Below are 17,836 nucleotides of genomic sequence, written 5' to 3' on the forward strand. Positions count from 1 at the left end.
AAAAAAATATTGAATATTATTAAAAAGGGAAATAATTATTTAGAAATACTTGATAATGGCTAACATAATTTAATTTCATAATAAGATGCTACAAATATACCCTAATATATCGATGCAAGTATATTAATATAAGTAAATTTTAATTTATTTTCATCAGCAACTTTTTGATCTATTAATCTATTCTTCTCTTTTTAATATTAAAGCATATATTTATCATCCTTATTATGCATATAATAACAAAAACTGATGATTGGAATAACAGTACCGCAGTTTTGATTGGACTATATTATATTTAATGGATTATAAAATATTGTGTATCATTTTCTTTTTATTTTTTTACAGATAGAACATAAAAGATAATTATAATAAGTTATATAGTTGAATTTAAAATAATAGTTTTCAATGAATACTAATATAATCAATGATACGGTACAATAAATATTCCATTCATAAATTCTATTTTTGAAGTGAATTATACATATAAATACTGTGCCTTCGCAATATACAACAACGCATACCGTGCACACGTGCGCGTTGAATAAAATAAAATAATAATAAAATATATATTTTTTTATATTCACTAGCATTAGCAAGTTGACTCTTTAAAAGGGAGAATGTTTCAAAACTTTTCAAAGAGTAACATTATAACTCAATTTCATAAACATTTTTTTTTAAATTTATATAAATTTACATTTTCATTTGTTACGGAAGTGAGTCTAATGTTACGATCTATTTCTTCATATAATTCTACGATCCTACCAATCATTTAATTCTTTATAAAAATAGAGCAACGATAAAGAATTAAATCAATTGGCTGTTCTTTACTACGGCATAAATAAATGAATAAAAAAATTGCCGTAAATACACAATACCAACCCTGAAAAGTTTAATTTAAATCTCCACAGTCATAACCACAGAAACATTTACGCTCTGCGTAAAATGTTATATATAAATTAAAAATAATACTTTTTCTTTCTCTTCATTTCTCATAATGTTAATTTTATATCAATATATTAACAAAATAAAATACAAATGTATCACGTACGAATATTTTCAATTTAATATAATTTGATTGTGATCATTAAAATTTAACAACTGAGCAATGAGTAAGACATGCTAAAATGTTTCATGCTAATATAATTTACATTATATATATGTATATATATATGTATATATACATATATACATATACATATATATATAATTGCTATATTTACATAATAAAATATAATAAAATATTTCTGTGAACTCAAACATACACTAGGCTCAACATTCAACTCACATACTAATATAAATATGTTATGTATTTAAAAAAAAAAAGAAAATATACAGAATCGCATTCAAACATTAAATAAGAATGAAATGCATATATTTTCATGAATTACTCATTGCACAATAGAATATTTATATTAGAAACAAAACTTAAATATCGACTTCAAATATTTATTATTAATTTTTAGATTTTTCATTAAATTTATATTTTTTATTTTTTCAATCAAAGCAAAGAAATGTTTTGAAGTATTAAGTTATTGATTCGATCATTGCACTTATATAAGATAAAAATTTTAAAATAAAAGAATTAACACAAACTATATAAATTTTATAATAAATCTATCATTATCAAGAAAGTATTCGTACGTGCGATATTTCTAAATGAATTAATAATGAAGAAAATTGCAAGTTATGTTAATCTCTAAAAGAGTGATATAGAGGACAAAAAGAATATAACAATTATAATGAAGAAAATAAATAAAATGTGTTATACATAGTGCTACGAAGAATAATTAAAGATTGAAGGAGTCATCAAGTAATTGTTTCAATTCTTTGAGATGCTGCATTTTGCTTCCTGTTGCGGGTGAAGCTCCCGTTGGTCGACCAACATATCTGAAACAGAAAATTAAAGATTGAAGTTAATTGTTGTAAATATTATATATTTATCATCATGAACAGTAAGGAACAAATAAAATTATAACAAATATTCTAATTAAATACTATGATTAACATTACCTTAATGTTCTCTGTTTGGATTTATTAGATTCTTTTGACAGTGGCTCGGACACAATTGTTGGTTTAGTTGAAAACCAACCATTAAACCACCCTCTGCTATCCTTACTGTCGTATGATGTATTTCCGCTGCTGTAACATGGCCCAATTGTTTACTTTGTAAGCACGCGTACAAAACAAATTAGTGACAACTTAGTGCAAATATATTGCTTATTATGATATATACATATATTGAAATTTTATAAATTTTATTATATTATATTAAAAACGACAAAGTAAAAAACTTGAGCCATGTAAACAGCTAAAGCCGTGAAAAATATATTGAATATTTAAAATAAATGATAATTGTATTTCTTAATAATTTATATATATACAATTATCAATTAAATGACTGTACGATATTAACATTCATTAAAAAATTCATCAAAACGAAAACAAAAGTAATTTAAAATATATAGTTTTTTAAAAAATTGATACTTACGATACAGAACGAGTTCCATTAAGAGCTGTATGGAATCTAGGTTGAATATATGTCCATGCACCTTGATTTTTATGTTCTTCTTGAGCCCATACTAAATCTGCATTGGAATATTTAACAGCTTCTTTTTTAACTAAATCATATGGGAAAGGTGAAATCTGTAAATAAAAACACTCAGATAATTTTAATTAACACAATAGAAGTAAAAAGTTCAAAACTTGATATTTATTGCTATTTACCTGTTCAACTCTTATAATAGCAACTTTATCATCCAAATTTTTCTCTGCGCGTGCTTTTTTTAGATCATAGTAAATCTTACCAGAACAAAAAAGCACTCTTTTAACATTATTAGGATTTTGAGAAGCTACACCTTCTTCTGGTATTACTCTAAGAAACTCTGTATTTTCTAGCATTAAATCGAAATTAGATTTCGCTTCTGGATGACGAAGTAATGATTTTGGTGTCATTAAAATCAAAGGTTTTCTAAATGGCAATGCAATTTGTCTTCTTAAAATATGAAAATAATTTGCTGGTGTACTGCAATTAGCTACAATCCAGTTGATATCATGCAACTGGCGTACAGCAAATTCTTCATTTTCAGGAGGAAAATAATCTGGATCATCAGCCGACATTTGTAAAAAACGTTCCAAACGAGCACTGGAATGCTCAGGTCCCTATAAAAATATAATATAACGAATTATTCACTATCATATCATAAATATCTAAAAAGAAAATATTTAAAATTATATTTACCATTCCTTCGAGACCATGAGGTTGCAGCATAACAAGACCAGATTGACGTACCCATTTAGCTTGACCACTGCTAATAAATTGATCGATTATGCATTGTGCTGTATTGTTGAAATCACCAAATTGTGCTTCCCAGCATACTAATGCATTAGGATTTGTCATAGAATAACCTAATTCAAATCCTGAAAATTTAAAAATTTTAAATATAAAAATAATTTCGTTAGTTATATCATCAAAACATATAATATATACAAAATCAATGTAAAAAATATTTTAATATTTTTACCAAGAACACCAAACTCTGATAAAGAACTATTGCACACAGTGTATGGAGCTTGATCTGGATAAAGATAACATAACGGTCTATAAGTAGCTTTATCTACAGTTTGATGATGAAGAACATGATGTCTATGTGAAAAAGTTCCTCTTTCTACATCTTGACCCGACAATCTAACATGAATGCCCTCTTTAAGTAAGGAACCAAAAGCCATAGCTTCTCCAAGAGCCCAATCAACTGTTCGAGCTTCTATCATTTCCATACGAGACTTCAAAATACGTTCGATACCTATTTAATATTTATATATTTCGAATTATTTAATATTATTTCTATATATATAATATATTTTATATATATTAAAACCATTAAAAAATTTTTTTTACCTTTATGAACTACAAATTCTGCTGCATTGGGTGGTGGTGATGAGAATTTTTTTCCAATATGAGTGAGTGTGTCTTCTTTAATACCAGTAGGAGATACTTTCAAAGGATCTTTTCCTTCAAAGAAACCAGACCATGGAGAATCCAGCCAGTCTTTATATTTAATATGCGTTTCTTGTTTAGCATTAACATATGCTTCTTCACAGATTTTTTCATATTTATCTTTAACATCCTACAATAATATTATTACAATAATTCTATCACATATATTTAAATAATTAAAACATTTTAAATCAATACTTAAGATACCTTAACTTCTTCAGAAGTGACAACACCATCGTCAGTAAGAGTTTTAGCATATTTGTCTAGAACTGGTGGAGTATTTCTAATTTTCCGATACATTAAAGGTTGTGTAAACATAGGTTCATCAATTTCATTATGACCATTTCGTCTATATGATACAATATCAATAACAACATCTTTGTGAAAAGTTGCTCTCCATTCTGCAGCAACTTTGCAAACATGCATCACTGCCTCAGGATCATCCGAATTAACATGAAAGATAGGTGCGTTCACTACTCTTGCAACATCTTTCAAAAATTCAAACATAATTTAAATGAAATTTAAATATAATAATAATAATTACTTTAAATTATTAATTATATTAAACTTATATAATAAACTTATATATAATAAACTTTAAGATATAAAAATATTATTTTCTATATATAATATTTACCAGTACAGTATGGAGAAGATCGTGAATGTCTTGGATCTGTTGTAAATCCAATTTGATTATTCACCACAATATGAATAGTACCATGAGTTGTATAATCAGGCAAATCTGATAAGTGCATTGTTTCAAAAACAATACCCTGTCCACAAAATGCAGCATCACCATGCAGAAGAATAGACATGACCTATTAAATTCAATAATAAAAATTTAATGTTATTTTACTGATAATACAAATTATTATTTAAATTAAAAACTAATGTAAATTGTTATTATAATTTTTATATCGCACCTTTTTGCCTTCACCATCACCACGATAGAATTGTTCTGCACGAGTCTTTCCTTGTACTACCGGATCAACAGCTTCCAAATGAGATGGATTTGCCACCACAGCCAAACGAATGTTTTTATTTGTTACTCGATTTAAACGCTCAATATAAGTTCCCAAATGATATTTAACATCACCGGATCCCTAAAGAATTATTAAGAATGAATAAAATATATATAATAAATCAAATTTTATAACATATATTATATATTATAACATATATTATGCTTACATCATCAGCTGCTTCAAGAGCAGCAAATTGAGTAAATATTTGACTTAAAGGTTTGCGGCAGACATTAGCAAGGACATTTAAACGACCTCTATGAGGCATACCCATAACAATGGATTCAACTCCTAATTCAGTTGATTTATCAATTACTTGCTTCATAGCAGGAATTAGAATTTCACATCCCTCTAAACCAAATCTTTTCTCAGATGACCATTTGCGTGCAAGAAATGCTTCAAATCTATAATAGAAAAATATAATACAAAAAAATAGGATTAAATACATTGTTGCTAATTTAATATACAAATATTGATATTTCACTATATATACCCAGTTGCACGAGTTAATCTAGCCAAAATAAGTCTCCTTTCATCATTTGTCATTTCCATAATACCGGGTGTTTCCATTTTTTGCCGAATCCAATTACATTGTTCTAAGGAGTTAATAAACATGAATTCCACACCAATGTGACCACAGTAAGCAGCTTCTAATCTCTTTAAGATTTCACGAAGAGGCAATGATTTTTCTTTGCCTCCGATAAAAGTGGTGGACGGTAATTTGAAAATACGATCCATATCTGACTCCTCTGTAGAATGTGAATAATAAAATATTTAATTTAAAAAAAATTAAAGAACAAGCGTCACATATTTATAACAACAAAAAATTTAACTTCAAATAAATTTCTTTTTAAATACTTTTACGTTATACGCACCTTTTTTAATTAAAGTATAATATACATATATTTTTTTTTATTACTGATACTGAAAATGTGAACTATTTATGAAGCAAAAAAATAAAAAAAAAGATAACTTTGTACAATACGAAACTTAAATGCAATATTTTTTATATTCGCACTTTCCTATCTTTGTAACTTAAAAATATACAAATAGTTTTTTTAATAATATTACGTGTAAATATATGCAAAAAGTTTGACGCGTAATATATGCATGCATCATATTTTAAAACCAATCAAGATTATTGGTGTAACAAAATATATAACAAACCTTCTCCACAATATTTATAAAAATAGAAATAAATTGAAAACTGAAAAAAATATTCAAATACAAAGCTGTAAATCTTAGTGAAGCATTATTATTAGTAAAAACAATCACCAACAATACCAAAATAATAACACTACAATAATATTGTAAGATTTTTAATTAAATATATATATTATTGATTACACAATTTTTAAATTAAAATAAAAAAGAATACAAAAAAATGTAAAATTTGAAAAATAATGAATGTATAAAAGATATTTAATAAATAAATAAGAAGTTGAAGAGCTATATTTACAAACATGATTTGTAAATAATTATACTTATTTTCCATTATATTAAACATCTTATATAAATTATTATGATAATAATATAATTTAATTAATTTTTAAAAAACTTTTTCTAATTCTTCCCAAAAAAAAAATTATTCCTGGCACAAATATCTTTACAGCAAAATAGAGTAATTTTTCAAACAATATTTATACAAAAAACCCAAGCACCTTTATAATTTTTTGTAACACTAATTTTTATATAATTCCATAATAAACCAGCGCTTCCCAAAGATACTAAAAATTCACAAAGATTTTAAATTGGACTTTCATTTGAATTATAATTCTTACATTCTTACTTTTCATAAGCAGCTATTTTGTATTGTAGTTCCTGTGAGTAAGTTGTAGTACGTGCTCTGTTTCCTGTGGACATTAGACTTGAACTAAATAATTAAGTTATTGAACTTTTTGTACTTGTATTATAATGAGGCCTTCCTAAATAAAAATAATTTCATTTTGCTAACTTTTAATCTAATTAAAATTCAAAACTTTTATTGTATTTATAATGCTGTATTTTGTGACCAGGAAAAAATGTAATAGTGTAAATGTAATATGAATTATAATAATAAACACAACATAATAGCATTAAGTATCATATTGTAATCATATTGTAAAAAAATTTGCAATATATTATATAAATATTTTTAAAATAAAAATGTTAAAAAAATAATAAAATGAAATATTGTTTCAAATAATCCATTTTTTTACTATTCTTTTAATGTATCGAAATACCTCAATTAAAGTGCGTCACACAGTATTTTTTTATTTTTGCTTTAAACAGAGACACGTTCATTTGAGCTTACCGAATGAATAATGATTATAGAGCAACTCTTGTGGATGTCTATCATCAAGATCGGCGCTGTTGATGCCAAGTGGATCCAATTTAGCGATATGATGGCCACGAATCTGTCAATTTAACGCCACATTCATACGAACCAAATAATTTTTAGTTTTCAAACTTATCAACTCATTATATACATTAAAATAAATTACTGTGATAGATCTTTACTTAAATATGTTTTAAAATATTTATTTATATGAATTGAAAAAGAGAAAGAGAAAGAAAAAGAGATAGACAGAGAAAAAAATTTTTTTTTTAAAATATAACATCACAGTAATTAAAAATAAACATATTATGAAAATAAATATTAATATTAATATTTTAAAGCATTTATGTACATACTTTTTATTGTTATTATTAAATTTATTATTTATATATTTAAAATATATACTAGAAATATTTAATTGTTATTTCATAATTTTTTGAATAATTAAATTAAAAGTACATAAAAATTAAAATAAAATTCTGCTATAGATAAAAAATCAATTACAATACAATAAAGTTAAATAGTAAATTGTTCCAGAAACAAACATTCAATAATAATTGCAAACATATAAAAGCAAAGCTGATAACATTATTTGCAAGCATGCAAAGCAATGATTTCCAAATTTTTCTTACCTTAGATAATTTTCTTGTATACATTATTTAAATATATCGTAAATAATTACATATATATTACAGAGTAATAATATAAAAACTATTTACACATTTTCATTTATATACTTAACATATTATCAATACATTAAATTAATTACAAAATATAAACTAATAAACATTCCATATTTTTTTAAGAAAAACATTTTCAGTATCAGTAAAATTTATCATGGATTTACATTCATATAACACCTTCTTATTCTATTCAATATTTATATTTAATATCTGTAATAATTTTTTCATTATATTATTAATATTATTAATATTTTTATCCTCCAACATATAAATATATAAGAAAAACTATTTTAATTATATATTTTATAACATAATTCTTTTTAAAAAATTCACAAAAATTTTGAAAATAAAAAATATGTTTTTATCATAAAATTAACAGAATATTGAAAAAAAAAGAGATATAATAATTAAGAAGGAGTTATTATGTATAATAAAAACCATGTTTATTTTTATGATGTGAAATATGATGTAATTGGTGAAGGTGTTTTAAAAATGTTCTAATAATATGAAAGTATTAATATTTTCATGAATTTTGACAAAGGTATAATAAACAAATATATATAATCTAACGCCAAATTTAAAATGATATATATATTATGAATGACACACCTTTACCTTATGATACACATAAAAATTGAAATAATAGTTTAAGGAATAGGTTTGGGTAAAAGCCTTACCAAGCATATATTGTCGCAGAACCTGTTCTGGAGATCCCTTGCGGGCTGCATAATGTGTATGTATCAGGTCTGTTTGCATGATACCCAGTGGGTCCAGATCAGCAACTAAGTGACCTCGAGCCTATATGCCAATAAATAATTCCAAAACGACCCCAAATGTATATCAGTTTTTCTATTTATTACTACCATACATTACTACCATATAAAGATACATTTAATATTGATATTAAAATTGTAACTACCCCTTAACTATTAACTATTTTTAATACCAATTATTACATTAGCAGATTAAAATGTTTAATTTATACATTTTTAAAACCACATAAAAATACATAGAATTTTTTAAATATGTGAAATAAATGAATAAAGTTAGAAATATTGTAGCTTTTATATCAAATTTTTGGTTGAATTAATAAAAAAATATTAATAAATCTTAATCTATTTTTTATAAATAAACTATTTTTAATAGTAGATTGTTTTATAGTAGTAGATATATATATATATATATATTATATATATATATATATATATATATATATTATATATATATTTTATTAATTTTTTATTGATTCATTTTTTTTATTATATATTAATGATTATGTAATATGTATTACATATGATATACAATAATAATGTATTAATGACACAATTTATAAAAGTTTAATATAGCCTAGGAAATATTTAAGTGTAAAACATGCTAAAGGTAATAGATGCAATAAGCATCTAATGGAATGAGATTATTATGCAATATTTGACTGATTTGATATTCAGTATGTTCAGTATTTGAAATATTCATTTTTTTAATGATAGCATGAAATGATGAATTATTTCATGAAACACATGATAACCCTTAATAAACAAGTTTCAATATCAATTTCTTATGTCCTGTATTTCATAATTTTCTTTTTTTCTTCTTTTTTATTTGTAAAATTAATATATTAATTAGATTAGTAAACATAATGTTTAGTAAATATGATGTTACGAAATAAAAAAAGAAGAAATTAGGACATGGAAATTGAGAAGAAACTTTTTATTTCACATGCAATATGATACTAAAAATTTCCCTTTGACATAAAACATACATACAATGTTTCTAGAACACATGCTACAATGTTTCAAGATCAAATAATGATTGAATTACATTCAAAATATTAAGACATTTTTCTCAATGATTTCAAAAAATAAAATAAGACATCTAAAAGCTTTAACATGAAGCCAAAATCTTTACTTAAACTGAATATCTCATAAATAAGAAAAATGAAATTGTTTAAAAATATATAATAAACACATCTTTTGTAATATATTATATAAGAAATTTAAGAATTTAAGAAATAAGAAGTGCTTGAAAATATGTTTTTGAAATTTCTATTTTTTTTAAATAATATAAAATTAATATACCTGATAAGAACGAATAATAGCTTGAACAGCCAGATGATCATCAATTATTTTTTCAGTAATAGGTATTTGGCTTAATTGAGTACTTCCACCAAGTGGTAATAATGCTCCCAATGGAACTTGGTTATAACTTGGAGCAAGAGAAGGAGGAGCCTGATATGCAAGACCTGGTGCAGCTCCAGCAGTACTACTACGGAAAAATGAATCCCAAGACTAAAAAAAAATAAAATTACATACAAAATTATTATTATTATTTATATTAGTAACAATAATATATTTTATAAATTTATTACTAACCACATGTACACTATGAGGATCTTGTAGCCATGCATTATACATTTCTTCTACATAAGAGCTAGAACTTCCATTGAGAAAAGGTTCTGTCGCTACCCGATTGCTATATTTTCTGGCTGATTTGGCAACCATCACTTGTGTAGTTCTTGTCAGGGGATGGCTTCGTACCAGCCATGAAGCAAACCTTTCAGGTTTGCACATTCGAGGTGCCAAAGGAGTTAATGTACTAAATACTGTCCTTGCCTTATACATTTTTACCTGAAACAAATAATAATGTTATAGAGAGTTTATATTGCTTATTTTTATTTATATTTACTCAGAAAACAATTTAAAAATCAAATTAAATAATAAAAGATAAATAAATTTTATCAATTTGCTTTCAAATATAAAATTTTATCTATGCTAATTAAAATATATATTTATATATATTATATATTACATATAATATATAATTATATTTATATATATCTTAATTCATTTCTTCTTCTATATATGAATATAGTAACTTTAACTTTAAACTTTAAACTTAATTTCTTTTCCAGAAATAAAAAAAAAATTAATATCAGTAATATATTATATTTAAAATAAATTAATATTTTCTCTTAAATAATCTAATATATCTTTCTAAAAAGTAATTTTCTTATGAAATTATTTTGTAAGATTATTCTATTTATAAAAAAATATTTTTAAATTTCTTTTTAATTATAATTGCACAATCACATATGATTGCCAACTTTAAAATTTAGTACATGATGAAATCAATCAATTTATGTATCATGTACAATTATGGAAAATAAATATTTAAAAAAAATTAATGATAATATTAATATTAATAAATATTTGTGTGATAATAAATAATATATAATAAACAATAATTTAATATATAATTCAATATATAATTATTAATATATAATTATCAAAATTATATTAATTTGATATTTATATAAATTAATAATTTTTTGAATATTAAAGTATAATGATAATAATAATATGATAATGATAATGATAATATGATAATAATGAAAATAATGATAAAATAATGATATATTTAGATTAAGAAACTTTTTGTTATTATAAAATTATTATATAATTACATATAAAAAAACGAATTATAAATATATAATAAATTATATCTTATAAATATTAACAAAATAATTTCTTCATAATATAATTAAATGATATTAAAAAAAAAATAAAAAAGAAAATTCAATATAAATTTGAAAGTTAAAATACTAATATATATATAAAATCATAAACATTAATAATAAATAAGAAATATATCATAAATCAACTTAATATTTCTATAATCAGCATAATATATTATTAATACAAAATAAATAAAACTCATCTATTTTAAAATCAAATAAAAAAAAATACATTATAAGAATTCATAATAAATTCTCTATATTCAATTTCATTATATAAATTAATTAGACAAGAAATAAATATATATGCTAAAAATATTAGGTTAGATCATAATTTATATTAGCATAAAATTCATTTTAATATTATAATAAATAATATTATAATATTACACAATTTAAATTGAAAGCAATAAAAGAATGTTCATAATAATTATGATGTACGAATTATCAATTATTACAACATATTACGAAGAATCGTACGAATATATATATCAATTAGAAATATATAAAATTTATATATATATAAATTTATATTTTGAGTAGAACAAAACAAAAAACAGTAATAAATGCATATGTCAAAATAAAAAATAAAATACTAATTTAATTTTCTTTATTATGTAATTTATACCGGTAAATATAAATATATATTTATTTTTCAAATTTCTGTAAATTTATAGATTTAGTATTTATGATCACTTTATAAAAAAAATTATAACCAAAAATAAATAGCAAAAGTCAATTTTTTTTAAATAGATTTTTAAATATTTAAAATATTTGAAAAAAATTGTGTTCACTTATAAATAAATGAAATATAAGAAATATATGATATTTCTCCTTTCCAACATAATTAAATGTTAATCATCTTATATCGATAAAAAAGGAGTAAATAAAAGGACTAAGATTTTAAATTTAAGAAAATTTAAAAAAACTATATATGTAGAATTCATTATAGAATTCTAAATAGTTATAGCGATTACACAATTGTATTTATATTCAAATATATGAAAAAATATTTTTCATTCATATACAATTACATTATAGGTTATTGATTCAATTATTAATAGTATTTTAATTAATATATAATATGAAAATATAAAATAAATCCGTTAAATTTCTAAAGTTCTCGAATTTGTTTTGTCTGCATTTGTTAAGTCAGGTGACTATTTTTGTCTACTGCAACAATTTTACGTAATCGAAAATGTTACCAAAGAAAATTGTAAGATGGAATAATTTTTGTTATTAAAATTAAATTTCTTTACATAGAATAATTGACAATTATTAGTAAAAATCATATTTTTCATTAAATTTATAATTAAAAAAAATTAAACATAAATGAGATACAAATTCACATACCTGATGTTAACGCAACACAATGACAGACTATCCACCATTTACAACTCACAAGAAGAGCGAACTACGTCGTCTTAAAATATGATTAAGAGATAGACTTCAGCGCACCTAACGACTAAATATTGCATATTATTATTATAATTTGATTTTAAATCTATTTTAAATTTATTTTAAAAACATTAAATATAATTTTTTTTGTTTATTATTAATGTTTGAATTTGTTAATTTCTTTAAATATTTGTAAATTATTATATCATTTATTATATCATTACAAAAATTAATATTTCTATTTTCAATTTGTTTAAAAAAATAATAATTTGATTCTTGATTAATATTAAATAATTCATGATTAACTTTTAAAATAAAATATGCATTAAAATTTGAAAATTTATATAAAAAAAATTTTTTATCAATTTCTATTTTTTTTATTTTGTTTCTTAAAAATCTTCAATTATTTTTCAATAAATTCAAATTTTTTTATTTTCTTTTATTAATTATATAATATTTACATGTATTTAATCAAATCAGAAGTATGATAGATTTTATGACTGAAATTGGACAAAGATCGTTTTTGATATAAATTCTTTAATTTTATTCGTTTTATGAATTTTATATAAAAATATATCATAAATTTTATATGTATATAAATTAAATATTTTAATAGTAATTAATTTTTTCAATTTAACAATATTATTGTAATAAAATTTTATGTTTAAATTGTGCGAAGAAATGAAAATCGATATTGAAAAAGATAAAATTTAAATATTTTAAAATTCTGGTAAGAACTAAAATTTTCCGTTAACGATTTTCTTTTAATGAAAGAAGAACATATCGGAAACAAAAGATATATATGTAAAAATGTAATCGATAAACAATAAAAGCGTAACCTACGAAATTCTTCCTTCTTATTTCTTGAATTTTTATAGATTTCTTTTAGTTTTATATTATTACAAATTTCATTTATTCGTTAAAAAATTTAAAATTTTTAATATTGATCTTACTTATGATGGTTATTTGATAATTAAATTATGTATATTAATTAATTTAAAACAGAATATGGATATTAATAACAAGAAAAAATATTGCTCTGGTAATTATATATTTACTATTTTATAATTCAACATGTTTTTAAGCATGCTATATATTATTTTTCATTATATTCTACAATAACAATATTATATTTGTAATATATCTAATTATATTGATGTTTATTTATTTAGATGTAAAAAATGTAAAACAATGGTTGCATTCTACAAAAGAAAGATGTGATTCGTTAAAATCTCATATGAAATATATGAAGATGTTATATCATGATATGCCAAAAATACAAGAAAATAAAAAGACATTGTATAGTCCAAATTGGAAAGATTCTAAAATTAAGACTTCTAGTAACGATCAAGCTATAATTTCCAAACAGATGAATTATAATAATTCTTTGGAAAATTATTCTGATATTGAATGTATGTTTGTAAATGTTTGAAAATGATATAATAAATATTAACATTTGATGTTTTTTATTACTTTATATTCTGTTATTATTGCAAAATTATAAAAATAAGTACAAATAAATTCTGTTACAGATAATATAATTCACAAGGATGAACCTATAACATCAAGTTTAGTAAACATTATATCAAAAATTAATCTACAAGATAAAGAGGAAGAAAAACTACAAAATTTTGATAAACAGAAAGCAGCAGGAATTGAAGTTTCTTCAATTACACCTCGAACGTATGATATTCAAAATATACATATACAATCAAAATCATTATTACCAATTCAGAAAGAAAACATGGTAGTATGTATCATGTTTAAATCATGAATATATTTGATACACATTTTAAAGGAAGTTGTTCTTCATAACTATATTTATAAAAATCTTATTAACAGTGTGAAGAACACAATCACAATTGGCAACTCCCATATCAAAAGCATTTAACAGAATATTCTACAGAATTGATAGAAAATATTGAATGTTCAAACAAATCATTTGAACAATTAATTCTGGATAATCAAAATGATTATATACTTCAAGAATCACCGTCTATAAGAGATAATATAAAACTGAATATTTCTGGTAATTTAAAAGATGGACCCAGTGATAAAAATAAAATTTCTGTAAGAAGTGAGAAAAAAGAAAAAGCAATTTCTTCAGCATTATCAAGCAAGAAAGGTTCTTTATGTAAACTAGATGATATTGTTTCATTGAAAAAGAAACGAAGAAGAAAAATAAGTTGTTCTAATTCAAGGAGTACTGTAACCACAAGAGAAACAGTTCTTTTAGGAAAAAAGGATGCAAAAAGACGAAAACAAAAAAGTATCATATAAAGATGTTCATTTGAGAACTTTATATTGATTTTTATATATATTTTAGATAGTGTAAGTAATCGTCATACATTCAAGTCTCAACAAGCATCTAATGAAGTAGTGGAAATTTATCATAATGCTGCAGCAAAGAGTGGTAGCACATCTGCTATTCCTAGTAAACATTCAAAACTTGAACATCATATGAACTATATTAACATGTTAAAATCTTCAGCTATAAATAAACGACAAAATATGTCTATAAATCCAAAATGTGAAAGTAATAATTATGCAAATACTTGTGATACTAATATAGATGGTCTTCAAAATTGTTCCCAAAGACAATATCAATCTGGACAGAAAGTAGAGTAAGGTCTTATAATAATGATTATATAAATGATAACATTAAGTATAATATATATTTCTACTTTTAGAGGAAAAAATACAATTACTAATGATCTAAATTATAATTTGGAGGTTTCAACCACTCCTTTATGTACTATGGAAAAATATAATTCACATCAGTGTCAACATGCAATTATACAAGCATCGTATTGTAATCCAATAATTACTCATAATTATGAAATGCCAACTTTAGCTTCAAAATTGAAAAGAGCAAATCGATCATATTTCAGTAGATTCAATTTTCGAAATATACCTTTTGTAGTGGGTACTTCTGTAACCCCAAGTCATAATTTAGGTTTAAATATACAACAAGTATGTTATTAAATATAAAAATGAACTGTATTTATTATTATAGCTTTTCTTTATTTAAAAGGTTTTAAGTATAATGAAAACAAGGCAAACTGCTACAACTGGAATTACTCCTCTTCTTATTCGTAAAATTAGTAGAGGTATGAAACCTGCATCTATTCTTATAGAACAAATAAATGATCAACAGAGTAAACTATCTCATATGAATTCCCAAATGAATTCTCAAATGAATGCACATATACAAAAAGAAAATTTATTTATGGGTAAAGGTGAACACTTATTAGAAAATGAAAATATGTTTTTGAAAGGAGTAAGTAATGTAAATTTAAATGTAAATATAAAATCAAGTCTTGAACAATATCAAAATATACAACAAAAAATTAATGGCGATATAAATAAATACGAAAACCTTCATAAAAAAAAGGTTCGTTTATTGGAAAATTAAAAAAAATACTATTTAAAAAGTTTATATTTTATCTCAAAATATAAAAGTCATGTCTATTTTCAGGATACTAAGTCAGAAAATCAATTAAATACATTAAATACAACACAGATATTACATGCAACAGATAATAAAATGTTAAAATTGTTTGCTTCTCATCAAAATGTAAATTCTAAAATGGAAAATCCAGAGATACAGTCAAAAATTTATCAGGTGAAGTCTTGCAAAGTAATAGATTGTTTGAGAATATTAATTTAAAACAAATTATAGGGTAGTATATGTGATAAACACAATTCCAATACCACAATAGTTAATCATTCTCAAGATTCAAAAGGAATACAAGAAGTTCTTATTAATCTTCATGATCAATTTGAAGAAATGAACACGTAATTTAAACTAATTTCTACAAAATATAAAATTGTATAATCTATGTATTAATTAAATATTTTTTAATCAATAGGAGATATGAAAGATTACAAACAAAAGCAAAAAAATACAGTGATAAAGAGTTAGAAGAAGAAATATTACATTTAGAGAAAGAATTAAGTATTAAAGAAGCTGAAATAAATGCTGTTGTTAATTTATATAAAGAGGTAAAATGATTATTCTTAAATTATATATTTCATTATATTTAGACTATTTTATGATCTAATTATAATATTTTTAATAATTCATTTAATAATTTTTTTTTTATTTTTAAAATTTATCATAATTGCTTTACTTGTTGATCTTAGGTAATGGCATTGAAACATCAAATGAGATTGTTACAAAAAAAGAATAGCTATGTTTGTATATCAACTGAAATTCCATTGGGTTCAGATAAATTATATACAACTGTTCCATTTACATCAACTAAATCTAATGGATCAAGTTTTCAACATAAATCTCTTCATAAAAGAGGAAATAGTATTATTGCAAGGGAACCTACTTCACTTCGTTTAGCCGGACTTTTACGGCAAATTCAAACATTTCAAAAACAATTAAAACTGATGTCGTGGTAATAGTGTATTTTAGTGAATCACATTTAATACATAAGCTGAAATTATTAACAAATTTGTTATATGATATTTATTGAAATGATTGTTTATGTAATATCATATTAAATGATGGTCTAAAATTTGATCAAAAAATGATAATAACATATAAAGTATAAAACAAATAAAATTTGTAATAATTTTTCTTAAGTAAACATTTGTGTTGTGTAGTAGAAGATTTGTCATTTATCATTATATTATTTAAAAAAATATAATGATAATTTATATTATATTAAGAATTTTATTAGGGTTATTCTGTATAATAGAAATCATATTTTTAGTAGACCACATATTTCTTTTATTCAATTCTGTGTGCTACTTGTTATAATGAATAGATTTGTATAGTTTTATATATTTATTTACGCATCTACTTTATATAGTTATATCGTTTACACATATATACATAATAAGTTTTCAAATGTTTTCAAATATTGCAGAATAATTAAAATTATTATAGTATATAAATCT

The 17,836-nt window shown here is 22.4% G+C and overlaps 2 protein-coding genes across 8 annotated transcripts; one reads left to right on the forward strand and one right to left on the reverse strand.

Moving 5' to 3' along the window:
- Positions 1–53: 53 nt before the first annotated feature.
- LOC108003022 (2-oxoglutarate dehydrogenase complex component E1) lies at positions 54–13,010 on the reverse strand. Of its 7 annotated transcripts, none has more exons than XM_062080238.1 (16): positions 12,878–13,010; positions 10,383–10,637; positions 10,089–10,298; positions 7,307–7,409; positions 5,507–5,762; positions 5,183–5,417; positions 4,915–5,094; positions 4,629–4,809; positions 4,199–4,479; positions 3,893–4,121; positions 3,519–3,797; positions 3,236–3,414; positions 2,722–3,156; positions 2,486–2,640; positions 2,008–2,133; positions 54–1,884 (listed from the first exon to the last, which is right to left on the reverse strand). In XM_062080238.1, exons 2-16 carry the CDS (start codon positions 10,629–10,631, stop codon positions 1,785–1,787), a joined length of 3,198 nt encoding a protein of 1,065 aa, XP_061936222.1. In that variant the 5' UTR covers positions 10,632–10,637; positions 12,878–13,010; the 3' UTR covers positions 54–1,784. The 7 variants fall into 7 exon arrangements, with proteins under 7 accessions (XP_061936222.1, XP_016920566.1, XP_061936221.1 ...); XM_017065077.3 differs by having other exon boundaries at positions 2,008–2,136; XM_062080237.1 differs by lacking the exon at positions 7,307–7,409 and adding an exon at positions 8,691–8,811.
- Positions 13,011–13,108: 98 nt separating this feature from the next.
- LOC108002980 (uncharacterized) lies at positions 13,109–17,833 on the forward strand. Its single transcript, XM_062080272.1, has 11 exons — positions 13,109–13,964; positions 14,095–14,334; positions 14,455–14,672; positions 14,765–15,191; positions 15,249–15,546; positions 15,613–15,895; positions 15,957–16,316; positions 16,401–16,547; positions 16,605–16,720; positions 16,795–16,927; positions 17,069–17,833. Exons 1-11 carry the CDS (start codon positions 13,931–13,933, stop codon positions 17,333–17,335), a joined length of 2,523 nt encoding a protein of 840 aa, XP_061936256.1. The 5' UTR covers positions 13,109–13,930; the 3' UTR covers positions 17,336–17,833.
- The last annotated feature ends 3 nt before the right edge of the window (positions 17,834–17,836 follow it).

The sequence above is a fragment of the Apis cerana genome, linkage group LG10 (assembly GCF_029169275.1).
Source record: "Apis cerana isolate GH-2021 linkage group LG10, AcerK_1.0, whole genome shotgun sequence".
NCBI lineage: Eukaryota > Metazoa > Arthropoda > Insecta > Hymenoptera > Apidae > Apis > Apis cerana.

Excerpts from the sequence above, each read along its gene's own strand:
- LOC108003022 (XM_017065075.3), bottom strand. The coding sequence starts at position 10,631 with ATGTATAAGGCAAGGACAGTATTTAGTACATTAACTCCTTTGGCACCT. Across the intron at positions 3,157-3,235 it reads CTCATGGTCTCGAAGGAATG|GGACCTGAGCATTCCAGTGC; the intron begins GTAAATATAATT and ends ATATTTTTATAG. Across the intron at positions 2,641-2,721 it reads CTATTATAAGAGTTGAACAG|ATTTCACCTTTCCCATATGA; the intron begins GTAAATAGCAAT and ends TTTTATTTACAG.
- LOC108002980 (XM_062080272.1), top strand. The coding sequence starts at position 13,931 with ATGGATATTAATAACAAGAAAAAATATTGCTCTG. Across the intron at positions 14,673-14,764 it reads TTCAGAAAGAAAACATGGTA|TGTGAAGAACACAATCACAA; the intron begins GTATGTATCATG and ends TCTTATTAACAG. Across the intron at positions 16,928-17,068 it reads TTGTTAATTTATATAAAGAG|GTAATGGCATTGAAACATCA; the intron begins GTAAAATGATTA and ends TGTTGATCTTAG.